The 15,504-nt window shown below is 32.5% G+C and overlaps 1 protein-coding gene across 1 annotated transcript in view; it reads left to right on the top strand.

Annotated features, from left to right (window-relative positions):
* The window catches only part of IQCK (IQ motif containing K), a 140,404-nt gene that overhangs the window by 94,129 nt on the left and 30,771 nt on the right, over positions 1–15,504 (top strand). Inside the window, exon 8 of the mRNA XM_052001680.1 lies at positions 10,562–10,673. Coding sequence (XP_051857640.1) covers positions 10,562–10,673 — 112 coding nt within the window. The remainder of the gene's footprint in view (positions 1–10,561; positions 10,674–15,504) is intronic.

The following is a 15,504-nucleotide window of genomic DNA, read 5'->3' as shown; positions in this document are numbered from 1 at the left end:
TCCAATAGAAACTTCCTATCCTTTACAATAAGTTTTTTGCTGTGGTGATAGTTTTTTTGGTTGTTGCAACAAATTTGTCATTTTTCAGTCATCTCCAGCTTTTCATGAGCTTATTTGGGGTTTTCTTCTCAAAGAAATTGGAGCGGTTTGCCATTTCTTTCTCCAGCTCATTTTACAGATGAGGGAACTGCAGCAAATAGGATGGAGTGACTTGCCCAAGGTTCCATAGTTAGTAAGTGTCTGAGGCCAGAAGGTGGATCTTCCTGACTTCAAGCTGTAAACTCTATCCACTCTACCACCTAAGTACTCTTGTAACAAGTTATACTCAAGCAAAACAAATCAACATACTATCCATCTTTGAAAAAGTATGCCTCATTGTACCCCTCTAGTTAGGGGCAAAGATGTCTCTGTCAAGTGGAAAGAAGTATATAAAATCGTATATTTATAAGAAAAACTGTAATCATTTATTTTTATTTCTAATACCATCTTTAAGAATGTTGATCTTGAAATTAATGAAATAGAAAAATACCTACCTACATAGAAACTGTTTCATTAATCAAAGTTAGATAGTTTCTTCAAAGAGTCAATCTTCTAAATTGTTTCAGCAATTAGGGCAAACATTTTGCCAAAAAATCATAGAACAGGAGAAACTGAGCAATATTTTAAATTAGTTGAAATTTTATCTGGAGAATCTTACTAAACAACTATCTTTGTTAATTCTCTTTAGGTTTATACTTGAGTGACATAAGTTCTAATTTTGGTTACAGTGAGCCATTTCCATAACAAGAAATGATATTAGAAAGAAATAGAACATAACCCTAGTATAACCATAGTCCTGGAGGCAGGACATGATGGTGTTTACAGTGAATACATATTTAAACTTATCTTGGAATTAGAAGGAACAGCAGACCATTCATGAAGTTCAACCCCAAATGAAATTATTACAGTTGAGAAGACTATTGAGGAAATAGATCTAAACTTGCATATTTAGCTAGGGGTAAAGTAGATAGCAGAATCCAGGCCTCCTAGCTCCTGGTCCAGTGATCTTTCCACCACATCACATATTTTTACTAGAGATTTTCTTTATTTTTCATTTTTCATCATATAACTGATATGTGCTGGCAGGTGCTGAAGTGATGAACTTTGCCTACAAAAGTCAGACGTATTGCATAAAAGGAATGTTAAAAACGAGACATCATATCAAGTGACATCCAATTGCATGGTCTGTATTGCACATGTCCCTAGGCAATCACATAGCTATTTGTTATATACTTTGCATACTTTATGAGCAAATTATTCACCCTACCCCTTTTATAGGTTGGTGTATAGAGGATTTAGCTTTATCCACAAATAGAAATGGCAATACAGAACTCAATTCATGTTCACATCCTGCTTTATAAATGCAATTTCAATCATATTGTTTACCAAGTTTCCTCCTGGATAGAAAATTCCATTTTTTGAAAAGCTCTATTTTTGTCTGCCTTAGATATTTTGGGATTTGATTTCTAATTATATTGATCAATCACATGTTTGATATCTGTTGCAAGAATTTTACAACATGTAAACTGTTAACATGAAACATGTGTGCATTGCCTAAATAGAAAGATAGATGGATATTATTTAATAGATAAATGGATAGACAGATAAAAAGATAATGATGATGATGCTAGAGAGATTAGATAGTATTGTTATCTATTTGAAAATTAGCCTGCCTGAAGACTAATATTTCCTATATAAATAAATATTTTAAAGACCATACCACAAAAGGCATTCACTTTTATGCCAAACTGGTATGTGATATCAGAATTACATTTACCCTGTTGGGTCCTGTCAACTTAGAATAGATTCAGGTATAGGTCTATGAATGATGTGTATCTGGAGTGTAGCACAATGTATCTAGAGAGTCTTTTATTTCACAACTATCATTAATCCTCTTTATCTTTACATTTGAGTGACATTAGTTTTGACACAAAAAGCTACTTCTACAACAAAACATGATAATAGAAAGAAACCATTCAGCTCAGCTGAGCTTAGAGAAGCTGATGATCAGAAGGTTGATCACCTGGTGACTAATTTGGTTGCTGAGCAACTCAACAATCCCTGTCTAATAAAGCAGAGAGAGATTGTAATCTTCATCAATGGAAAATCTGCTGGCAGTGCTTAAGTTTCAGTTTCTTGCTTGATTGAAGTGTGAGCATATTGCTTGATATACAAAGTAGCAAATACCTTTGTTATGCTATCAAACTCATGCAGGAAGAAAATGGAAGTCAGAAATTCTGAAGAAACATAAGGATCCTCAGAATATAGTGATGATGTCAGCAAAAGTAAGGCTAGAGCCTGTCCATGTTTGTTTTATACAATAGAAGAGCAAAAAATAAACTGAGAAGAAACATGAACATAGTATAGGAACCAAGAATGCAATTATTTCACTGCATCTATTCATCTTGTTGTGAAGCCTAAATAAATTTTATCACTTAAAAACATCAGATGAAATGATTTATTTAGTATTTAAATGCTATATTAAAAATACCAAAGTATTACAAAGATGGCTATTAGATATGGATGAAAAAAACCCGAATATTTCTAACATTTGATTGGTGTAAGTTGTCCAAGTTTTATTTTCAACTTAAGTAAAAATGAACACATTATAATGCAAAGTCTGTTCATTTTGCATTTTGCATTTCCTCAAATTTTTCCAATATGCACTAGTGTAAGTACCAGATTTATTTTTTCTCTCTTTACTTTCTCTGGATTTTCAGCTTCCCTACTATTGTTTATCTATGATTCATTTGTCTAAGCTTCCTTTCCTCTTTTCCGGAGTTTTCCACCTGGGAGCCAAATATGAAGTCTTCTGTTCAATGCAGCTGTTCCAGGCTAAAGAGGATACATTTCCTTTCTTTGTACGTTTTTATAAGCCATCATCTTTTTTACTTTGCCTTTTGAGTTTCTACTGAATTAGGTGAATCAGTATCATTTCAAACAACACTTCCTTTTTTCAGGAACAGAATTTGTCACATTATTTGATGAATTCTGATGCTTTATGGCACAGAATAGAGACAGGGATAAATAATATATGATTTTAGGCCACTATTTAATTTGCATTACTGTCTCCAACCCCAGCAGTTATTTAATACTTAAGTTATATTGTGGAATTTTCAGTTGAATTATAGAGTATTAGATAAGGAATATTTGATATTTGACTCCCTTATTTTTTCATGAAAAAAATTAACATAAACTTTCTTATATATTTGATGTTTTTCTTCTCATTAAATATATTTTTCTGGAGGCCATAAAAAGCTTGTTCTTTAATCCCAATTTGGGCTCATTGAAAAGTGTTAAATATCCAGTTATGATCCATGTAATAATTTTTAGGTATACTAATGTTTTTGATATGATCTAGCAGAAAGGGGATATAACTGGGAGTGTTCTCTATAAAGAGTTACTTTGAACTATTTATGGCCTGGTTTCTTAGACAACATCCTTCCCCTTTCTTTAATACTGTTTTATCATTGCTTAAACATTCCTTGGGCTTAATTTTCCCATGGTTTTCATTAATCAATTTTTTTTAAAAAGTCTTATCAGCCTTCTGATAATGGTTTAACTGAAATTTAAATAAGAATAAAAAATGTGACTTGCAAACCAATATTATACTTTCCAATCAGCAGATAAATTTCATTCTTGCCATAAACGAGATTTATCTGATTGGCAAACTTAAGTCTGATAAAAACATCACAAATAATATTTTTCATCCTTATTTAAATTCTTAATTTTCAGAGCCTGTTTTTTAATATCCTATTTTATTTTCAACAAAAATTGTTTTGAGTGTCTGGTTAATTTGCACTTTAAATCCTTCTGGGGCTAGAGGAAGAGAAATGAGTGAGAGGAAGAAAACATGGGAAATGAACACTTTGTTAGCTGCAGGAGATGTGTAGAAGCTATTGCTTTTATTTCTAGCACTAATTACTGTAAATAGAAGCTGAACATATATTTAAAGACCCAGCCCTTGTTTCTAAGTCTGAATAGAAAAGCTCATTCTGCTGTGGTTGACCTCTTAAGTTAAACACTTAAACATGTATCACAGTTTTCTTCCTGTTTTTTGAGCACATTTTAGATTTAAAGGGGCAGCTGGCAAAGATTGCATTTTCAAATTGTTACTCTCAACCAATACCAAGCATTGGTATTTCTACTAGGAGTAATGTCACTAGTTCTGCAGTCATTGTTAGCAAGGACAGGAAACCACTGAAAGGGAATTCTTATTGTAAAACTTTTCCTTAATTTCAGTCAACAGGCTCTTAAGAAGTATATCAAGTGTTTTTGATGCTTTTGTGAGATTAATTTCATGATTACTTGGGCATGTCATGGCCAAGAAAAGGTGGGTGAATTTCATCTGAAGTATTTTATCAGTAGCATTGAGGATGGAAATGTGCTTTTTTCAAAGATGCTGTGATATATCTCCTTTACTAATGGGGTATTATTAAAATAAGTTATGACCACTGTGCAAATAAGATATATGAAAAAAATCTTTGCAAAACTTAAATTGATTTCAAAATGGTATTACTATTGAAGAAAGGCCTAAACATATGCTACTTTGGAGACAATGATCCTCCAAAATCTAAAACCCCAGTTGCTACTCACAAGAGGCATACAGATTACTCTTATGATAACCTCATATTAAGATGTAAGTCTTTAACTTAACTATCACTCAATTTGATTTTACCCATCTGAGCTTTGATTCAAATAAAAAAGTTTTATACTTTTTTAAGATAAGATGCAAGTATCTGTATCTTTTATGATGACAATATTGTTGAATATTGTATATAACATAATACTATATAACAGTATTAAAATTATATAATATATGATTTAAAAATTTAAAAATATTCCATTAAAATCATAGTGAAAGTAATGTTTAGAATTTAAAACAGGTTTTATCTTAGATCTATAATTAGAGAGAAATTTAAAAATCATTTTTTTGCATAAGCTGAATAGAGATTTGTGAAAGAACTTATTCCATATATTTTATTAGTTCATTAAATAGGAATTCTGTAAATGAATGTAAATTTAATTACTATTAAATTCAACTTTCCAAAGGTTTTTATAAAAAATTCTTAAGCATTTGTATACCTTACATAGTTTTCATCTTCTCTTTCTATATATAGACCTATGATTATGATCTTAATGAATACTACGTGAAGTGTCTAGATGTCAAGATTTGAATAAAATTCTTATTTTTTTCAACATTCACTACTTAACTGTTCCTTAGATTATTGCTCAGCATCTTACTGTCATCTATAGTATACCAAATGTTCTCATCTGGAGAGATTACAAATACTACTTGTCACCATTTGGTTGCCTTATTTGTTCAATTAGGTATCCCTTCCATGAAAATCAGTGAGTGCTTCCTGAAGTGCTACATTGACCACCCCCTATTGAGTCAAGTCCATTCCTTTGGCTAGATTTTTTTTACATAGTTTTAAAGTTCAAAGAATCTAGAAAGGATCATACATGAAGCTTTATCAACAATTTATGGTTCATTTGCTTAGCACACAGTGCCATGTACATTGTGTTTAATAAATATTTGTCAATTCCTTGGATAGGTAAATTTTTCAGATTCTTTCCTAGAAGCAAGCTTTGTTAAGAGAATGAAGAGAGCAGGAGGGCCCTGGGATCTGAGCAGGAGGAGCAAAGGGCACCAAAAAAGTGTGCAGGGAAATGGAAGGTACAGAAAGTTACTAGAAAATTCTTCTGAGGGATGATTTTGAATTTGTGATTTTCTCACTAAACCTGGAAAATGATGATAATCACTATAATAAAAGATTTTAGATTTCTCTCCCCAAACTAGATATTATTTGTCCCTATAATTTCCTGGATCCTAATATTATATGTTTACTATATTTGGGGGTGGGTGGGAAAAATAAGAACATTTTAATGAACATGTCTTCCTTTGTACAGGTTAATAATATATTGAATTAAGATGAGAAATTTTTTAAAATTAGAAATTGTACATTATTGAGTGAGCTGGATTATGAGAGGCATTTGGAGGTTATCTTCAAGGAAAAACCTCAATGAGAACACCAGTATGTTTTTGGCCCACACCTCAAGTGGTCAGAGTGTCAATAATACATGAAATCCACATTTGAATCCCAAGCCTGCTTTCTTATAATCCTGTCCCTACTTCTTGTTGCTATTCTTAATGTAAGTGGAATAAGAGAGTACAAAATTCTCTTTGTTTATAGCATTCACTCAGTCTCATAATATCCAAATACAAGAATACTAGTACATTTCATGTTAATTGAATTCAGTTTGGTGTTCTAATCGATCAAGATCTGGTTGGATCCTGACACTCTCATCCAGTGTATTAGCTGTCTTTCCCACTGTAGAGGTCATCACCAAGGGGGACAAACTCCCCTCTTCCAAAAATAACAAAATATGTCACAATATTTTAATTAGAAAAGAGAAGAAAAAGAACCAAAATTTAATTTTTTTTTTTTTAGCTTTGGACATTGTAGGCCTCTTCTAATTTGCTTGTTTCTCTGAATGCAGATAGTATCTTTTTTCTTAGATCCTTTGTAATTAATAATGGGTAAAATGCCTAAGAATTGTTCTTTAAATGATATCGCTGTTACTGTATACCATATTTTCTTGATTCTGTTCATTATGCTCTTTATTACTTTGAACAAACCTACCCATATTTTTCTTAGGTCATCAAGCTCATTTTTTATAGCACAGTGGTATTCCATCTTGGTCATATACCACAATTTGTTCAGCCATTCCTCAGTTAGTAGAAATAAATAAATTATTTGGAATAATAGCCAAAAAAAGTATTTCCTACCAAACTGCTATTGTGAAACAAACATGATACTGATACCTAAATCAGGAAAAGTAAAAACAGAGAAAGAAAATTATTGACCAATTTTTGTTCGTGAATATGGATGTTAAAATCCTAAGTATAATACTAACTAAAAGATTGCAACAATATATTACGAAGAATACATTTTAAACAAATGATACTAGGAATGCAGGGGTTTGTAGCAATAATAAAAGTAACAAAATCATAAGACTATGTCAATAGATGCAGAAAAAGGTTTTGATAAAGTGCCACACTCATTTCTATTAAAAATATTTGAAAGTTTAGGTATAAATGGATTTTCCCTTAAATTGATAAAAAGCATTTACCTAATACCATCAACTAGCATTATTTGTAACAGAGATAAGCTAGAAGCCTTCCTAGTAAGATCAGGTGTGAAACAAGAATGCCCACTGACTCCAATATTATGCATTATTATTTTGGATATCTTGACAGTAATAATAAGAGAAGAAAAAGAAGCAAAAGGAATCAGAATAGGAAATGACATAATACCACTTTTTCTTTTTGTAGATGATATGATGATATACAATCCCAAAGTAGAAATTATTAAAAATTTAAGCAAAGTAGCAGGATATAAAGTAAATCCACATAAATTATCAGTATTCCTATATATCTTATATATCAAAAAACAGAACCCTGCAAGAAGAGATAGTAAGCGATACCTAGAAATTGTACATTTAACATGTATTGGATTGCTTGCTGTTGGGGGGGAAGGGAGAGAGAAAAATTTGGAACACAAGGTTTTCCAAGGGTGAATGTTGAAAACTCTCTTTGCATATATCTTGAAAAAAAAAAAAACTATTATTAAAAAATAAATGTACATACAAACAAAAAACAAAACAGAATAAATCTCATAAGCATAAAAAACCTGGGAACCTGGGAACTAAATGAACAAAATTATAAAAAAATGGTTTTTTATACAAATAAAATCAGGTTTAGATAATTGGAGATATTTGGTGAGTAGGTAGGGCCAATTTAATAAAAATGATGAGGTAAGCTAATTTATATATTCAATGCCATCCTAAATTACCATAAAATTATTCTACTGAATTAAAAAAATGATAAAAAAATTTATTTGGAAGAAAAAAAGTTATATATTATATATTACATATACATCTCAAAAGAACTAATAAAAATGTAAACATGTAAATAAAAAACTTTAAAAAAAAGGTATCAGATTACCAAAACTATCTGGTACTGGCTAAGAAGAGAAATGAATAAGTGTCAAAGAGTAAACATATAGTTTACAATAGGAAATGATTATAGTAACCTTGTGTTTGACAAATGTAAAAAACTTAAGTTTTTGGAATAAGAGTTCATTTCTTGGCAAATAAAAATTGTGGGGAAAACTGGACAACAGTCTAGAAAAAATTGGATATAGACCAATATATTAAGCCATTTACCAAGATAAAGTTCAAATGGATAGATGAACTAGATATAATGAGAAATATTACAAGAAAATTTGAAGAACATGGAACATATTACCTATCAGATTTGTATGAGGTATTCTGGATCATTTCTATTACATTAAATTAAAAAAGGTTTTGTACAAATAAAACAAATGTAGTCAAGATCAGTAGGAAAGCAGAAAATAGAAGGGAGGAAATTTATGGACAGTTTCTCAGATAAAGGTCTCTTATTTCAAATATATGAAGAACTTTATGAAATATGTAAAAATATGAGTTATAATTCTATTGATAAATGGTCAAAGATATATGATAAGACAGTTTTCAGATGAAAAAATCAAAACTTACAGTCATATGAAAAATTTGCTCCAAATCATTATTGATTAGAGAAATGTAAATTAAAACAATCTTGAGCTATCATTTTACACTGTCAGAAGACTAAAATGATTGAAGGGAAAAGAACAATTGTTGGAGGGGATGTGGAAAAATTAGGACACTAATTCACTCTTAGTGGAAGTGTAAACTGATTTAACCATTTTGGAGAGCAATTTAGAATCATGCCCAAAGAGTAAACTGCCTGTATTCTTTGATCCAGCAATACCACTACTGTCTGTTTTCAAAGATGATAAAGGAAAAAGGAAAAGAACTTACATATTCTAAAATATTTACAGCAGCTTTCATTGTGATAGCAAAAAACTGGAAATTGGGGGATGATCACTAAAAAGAGTTGGTTTTTGTTTTGTGTCTGACTCTTTGTAACCATATGTAAGGTTGTTTTGGCAAATATACTTTGCCATTTCTTTCACCAGCTCATTTTAGAGATGAGGAAACGAGAAAGGTTAAGTGGCTTGCTCAGGGTCACACAGCTAGTAAGTATCTGAGGCTAGATTTAAACTCAGGTCTTGCTGACTCCAAACATGGTGCTTTATCCACTGTGCTATTAGTTGCCTCAATTTTAAAATGCCTAACTTGCTAGAACAAAAAAAATTACTTCCTTCTTCATTACTAGAGATAGGCACTGTACCTATAATTTCACTGCTATAGGAAACGTGTTGGTACCTGCTCTGCAATTTACAGTTTTAGAAAAGTTATTGTGGAAAATGATTAATTTTGACCTCTTTTATTTAGATTCATTGTTGGTATTATTCAGTTGAATTTGATTCCATAGGGACAGTGATTATTACTGTTGTACCTGTCTACTGATATACAGTTAGTCAATTTAGTGAATCTACCAGTGTCTGATGAATAAATTACCAACCTCATGTGGTGGGGGGTAACTCAATAGCATATAAATTCCCCTAGTTATTTTTTATTACATCTCTACCCTTATTATCTCTTCATTAAGATAATGGTCCTAAATACTGGCCCTTGGACAACAGATTCTATGACTACTTAACCAGTAGATGACCCTATCTTCAGATTGCAGGAACTGCCTGCAAATCTGTTCCCCAATGTATTATGGGACCAATCAGCTTTGCCATCATCTCAAACTATCAGCTCTGCCCATATTCGGATATACTCTACCAACTAATCTGTACAAGCATAAGCTGAAGTTTATCCTGAAAGATCAAAATATAGGTCTGTCAACCAATGAGACTATGTGTTTTACTTTGCCTCTTCTGTATTATCTGGGTAGTAAGCATTATAAACTAAGACTTTTTGAAAAAGGAACATCTCAGATTCACTTCATTAAAGAGGCCATGGAACTTTTAATAAAATGCTATTATTTCAGAGTTTTGCATCAGCTTTTTTTTATTGCAGATTGGATAATTTTGTACCCCATGCTACCTAGACTACTGAGATGTTGAGAGAGATTTCTTCAAGGTCACACAATCAGGAGAGAAAAAACTATCCAGATTTTAATTCTCTTTGTGATCAGCTCTCTTATGAACTGCACAACATTGTCTTTCATCTTTGGCCCATCTATTATAATTCAAATACATTGAGATCATGACTCATTACTAAAAATTAAATCAGAACTTCAATGTGAAAACAAGGAAATAAAAGCTTCTAAAGAGATAGAAAAGGATCCTGATCTATATTAGGAAGTTGAATGGTAGAAAAATATGACAGGAAAAAAAGAAGAATCATTAGATACTTGGAGCTAAAAAACAAATATTTGACTTCATTATAAAGTCTGTACATCTTGCAGAAAGAGACAATTAAGATGGTCAATTATTGAGGATTAATGATATATGTTTGAAAAAACTTTAGTGAATTTTTAATAATGAGTTAATGGGTAGGGAACAAATGGAAACTAAATAAAATCTTATGTAACCCTTTTTAGGTTCGTTGTGAACCTGAGATCCAAGAATTGCGCCAGTGGCAGAAGCAACTGAGGGAAGATAATCATATTCGTCAGAGAGTAAAAGAATTCTGGGCTAAACAAGAAAAAAAAGGTCAGTCCTTATCTGATTCAGAATCTAGTTGTTTATTCTCAAACAATAGTATCATCAGTCTGCCCCAAGAGAGTTTTTTTTTCTTTCTGGAATTCAAAGGGTCATTCATACAACATTAATCTTCTTGGACCTCAAATGTTCCAACTTAGAAATGACTAAATGTGAATCCAACTATGAAAAGATTTAAGTGATGAGTTACAATTAATCTGGGAATTTTTCCACTCAGAGATGAATCCATGTTTGTGTTAGGCTGACATCTTTTGCTCTTTCCAATTGTGACTTTTACGGACAGTGAGATAAGCATCCTATCATTTAGCACAGATAGTATACAATTTAACTTGATAAGTTGTTTTTTTATGAATTGTTGCCCTAATCCCAAATCTGAGCCCCTAAAAATCACAAAAAGAAACTTTAAAATAAAATGAATGTATATAGAAAATATATTCTGGCTTTTTTATGAAAAGAAGTCTCTTCCAATTCCCAGGATGGACAAGCAGATTTTTATTTGATAATATGAAATAGAAAATATCTGTTAAAAATTATAGACTATTAGAGTTGAAAGGGACCTTAGAAAATATCCATTTTTAGAAAAGAAGATATATAAAATAGTTAAATGTTAATTTTTTGGTTAAATGTTAAATTAATGGGTTAAAACTAAAAAACTAGTGAATAGTTAAGATAATGTTTTTAGTAACTATGTGGATAAGCAAAATACAAAAATATTGAATCTTTAAATAAATTAAAAATGCCACACCTTGCTCTATTCACATCATCAAAGAAATACTTGTGAAGTTCTATCTGCATTTTGGTAACTAGATTTTACAGATAGCCATTTTCAGTACTGGCAGAGAATAAAGTATTCTGGATGGGATAATTTTCCAGACAACTGAAGCATATGCTTTTTAACAACCAACATTTTAATTGCTTTTGCCTTTAGCCTTTTAAAAAAATACATCTCTGGGTCATCATTATGAATATAAATTATATTCTGTTTAATGTAGTGGTATCATTAGAGATTTTTAAAGTGTGACAACACTTGCCCTCCAGTCCTGTGTTACTTTTCCTGTTCCCCACCCTCTTTTAGATATCACTTAAGAGTGGCTCAACAATCACTTCTACCAAGGTTTTGTTCCCCTAGAACTTAAGAGATGTAGATCATCTGGACCATATGACTTGATTTCATCAAGGGTAGCTAGCTGCTTCCTTACTATCTTCTAATTTGTAATGGCTTTTTAACAATTAAGCTTTTTTTTTTGTTGTTTTGTCCTTCTCAATCCAAAGGCCATTCATTCTCCTAGACCAAGAAAACAGAAACAAAACAAAAATTGAAGTGTTACATCTTCTCCCTATTTTTGATTATCACTATTCTGTCCACACTATGTGAGAGTTTTATCCCTTCTTTGTTCCTCCTTATTTTTTCAATATAAATTTTTGTGGGGGGGATGGAATAACTTGCTCAGGATCACACAGCTAATACAGTCTCCTAATTCTGGGACTGGTGCTTAATCACTGTACCACCTAACTGCCCCATTGAGAGAGATTTTTGAAAAAATATTTTTTTATGTCTGGATTTCCTGGCTAACCTTACTCTGCTCTTTAGCCCTTCAATCACTCTCCTGTTAGTCCTGTGCTGTCCTGTTATCTTCATCCTCTATTACAGGTCCTTATTTTTATCCTCTCTCTCTCTCTGGCCTTTAAAATTCTAATTTGGTTAGGTAATGCTCTGGGCATCTACATTGGTCTCTTTAGGCTACTCTCTTTTTCCTTTTCACTGAATTATTTCCTTTTTTTGTTTTTGGAATTTCATTGTGGAGATCTGGGCTCTCTTCCTGGCCTGACTTCCCCTATAGAATTTTAGTCTATGTAATTCTACTCATTCCCAATTTGAGCTATTCAAAATTTGCTTTCCCTAAATCTAAGGTTTGTATCAGACTACTTTTGGCTTTACTTCTCTATCACAAACTCTAATAGGGAGCTGTCACTTTCCCCAAGATTCCTGTCATTTCCCAGCAACCAGTTCCTTCCTATTAGAGAAAATCACATCTAAAATAGATTATTCCCTGGTTGGTTCCTTTGCCATTTGAGAAATATAATTATCATTAATATATTCAATAAGTTATTAACTGCTTTGCTTTTTGAAGAGAAAAGTATCCAAAATATATTTGGATAATTGAAATTTTATTTTCTTTTATTATCATGTGTTATACCTTGTTTTACAAATCCCTGATTCATGTCTTCTTTCAGTCCTGGTTGTTATTATGCTATATGCCAATGACAAAAATATTTTTGTTTCTTCTTCTATTACTATTCATCAAAATGCTCCCCACTATGCTTTATCCACTAGGTACTGGATTTCCTCATATGATTATAGTTTCCTGTCTACTCTCTACCATCTTAACTCCACCCATGACTATAGTTTCTTTGTGTGTGTGTGTGTGTGTGTGTTGTATTCTTTTTTTTTAATTTAAATTTAAATTTTTTACATAACTTTTTATTGACAGAATCCATGCCAGGGTAATTTTTTACAGCATTATCCCTTGCACTCACTTCTGTTCCGATTTTCCCCCTTCCTCCCTCCACCCCCTCCCCCAGATGGCAAGCAGTCCTTTACATGTTAAATAGGTTACAGTCTATCCTAGATACAATATATGTGTGCAGAACCGAACAGTTCTCTTGTTGCACAGGGAGAATTGGATTCAGAAGGTATAAATAACCCGGGAAGAAAAACAAAAATGAAAGCAGTTTATATTCATTTCCCAGTGTCCTTTCTTTGGGTGTAGCTGCTTCTGTCCATCCTTGATCAATTGAAACTGAATTAGCTCTCTTTATCGAAGAGATCCACTTCCATCAGAATATATCCTCATACAGTATCATTGTTGAGGTATATAATGATCACCTGGTTCAGCATCAGTTCATGTAAGTCTCGCCAATCTTCTCTGTATTGATTCTGCTGGTCATTTCTTACAGAACAATAATATTCCATAATATTCATATACCACATTTTACTCAATCATTCTCCAATTGATGGGCATCCTTTCATTTTCCAGTTTCTAGCTACTACACACAGAGCTGCCACAAACATTTTGGCACATACAGGTCTCTTTGCCTTCTTTAGTATCTCCTTGGGTTATTATAAGCCCAGTAGAAACACTGCTGGATCAAAGGGTATACACAGTTTGATAACTTTTTGAGCATAGTTCCAAATTACTCTCCAGAATGGCTGGATGTGTTCACAATTCCACCAACAATGTATCAGTGTCCCTGTTTTCCCACATCCCCTCCAACATTCCTCATTATCTTTCCCTGTCATTCTAGCCAATCTGACAGGTGTGTAGTGGTATCTCAGAGTTATCTTAATTTGCATTTCTCTGATTAATAATGATTTGGAGCATATTTTCATATGTCTATAAATAGTTTTAATTTCTTCATCTGAGAATTGTCTGTTCATATCCTTTGAATGACTATAGTTTCTTAATAGAAAATGCTATTCTCCTTTATCTGTCCTGTTCATTTTGAATAAATTATATCTGTTATGGGCCAGAACTTGAAACAAGGTACTCAGTGTAATTGAGGAGACAATGGTTATCTAGTTTAGCATGGTTCGGTATGATTGATTTAATCTTACAACAAATAATGGTTTCCTAGTGATATAATGATTGGTTTATACTCAGTGTGGAGCATATAAGCTGGGACTCAGAGCCAGAACTTGAAACATATATCTGTTTCTCAGTCAGCCATGGAATGTCACCCCACCAAAACTCAGTGATACCTTTGAGGTAAAATTCAGACTGCACTCAGCAGGACCTGTAGTTAGGGTTGTGGTGGTAAATGTTTACTAACTAGCTCTCTATGAAGTATTCATCACACATCTTTAGGTTTTTGTTGTTGTTCAGTCATTTTTAGGTCATGTCTGACTCTTTGTGATATCATTTAGAATTTTCTTGGCAGAGATACTGGAGTGGTTTGCTATTTCTTTCTCCAGTTCATTTTCCAAATGAGGAAATGCAGGCAAATAGAATTAAGTGATGTACCCACAATCACAAAGCTAGTAACTTTCTGAAGCCAGATTTTAACTCAGGTCTGTACCATCTAGTTTCCTAACTTGCCCTACTCCTCTAATTCTTAGTACAGTAGACAGAGGGTCTCAATTTTCTCATCTGTAAAATGTATTGGAGAAGGAAATGACATATCACTCCAGTATCAGTGGTTCAAAAATACAAATCCCTTTGTTATTATACCGTGTTTTCATACCACTAATTGCCCAAAGATCCTTCCACAAAAAGCATTATGAGATATCATTATGAGATGAGATTCCCACAGCATTCAATATTGCTTGTGGCAAATCAATAACTTCAGTCTGAGTGAGAACAAAGATAGGAAGTAAATAGGTAATCTCTAGCCATCTGTTTTTTTTCCTTCATTCTTGTCTTTCAGTTCTTAGCACATAGTAGGTGCTTAATAAATGTTTGCTGATCACTTAGCATCAAAAGCAAGGCAATATACTAGAAGTTTAGAGAGGAGGAGGAAAAGTTATGAAGATGTCAAGAAGGGAGATGGAAGCTCGAAACTGGGCAATATGAGATTTGTGCCTAAGGAGATTCCAGGTTTGGAATTCAGTATTCTTATAAGGAGGAAGTAGGGATGAAGGGATGGCGTAGAGATGACCCAGAAGTACAAAACACTGTGTGACCTAGTTTCTTTACAAAGTAGGCATTTATGTGTATCTAGAGCTACAATGAGTGCTGGGTGACTTGAATGGAAGTCATTACATCTCTTGGATCTTGTTTTCCTCACTTATAAAATAGGGAATTGGACTCAATGACCTTTAAAA

This window comes from Antechinus flavipes, chromosome 1 (genome assembly GCF_016432865.1).
Source record: "Antechinus flavipes isolate AdamAnt ecotype Samford, QLD, Australia chromosome 1, AdamAnt_v2, whole genome shotgun sequence".
Classification (NCBI taxonomy): domain Eukaryota; kingdom Metazoa; phylum Chordata; class Mammalia; order Dasyuromorphia; family Dasyuridae; genus Antechinus; species Antechinus flavipes.
The sequence above is the reverse complement of the archived record's forward strand: the minus strand, read 5'-3'. Positions and strand labels throughout refer to the sequence as shown.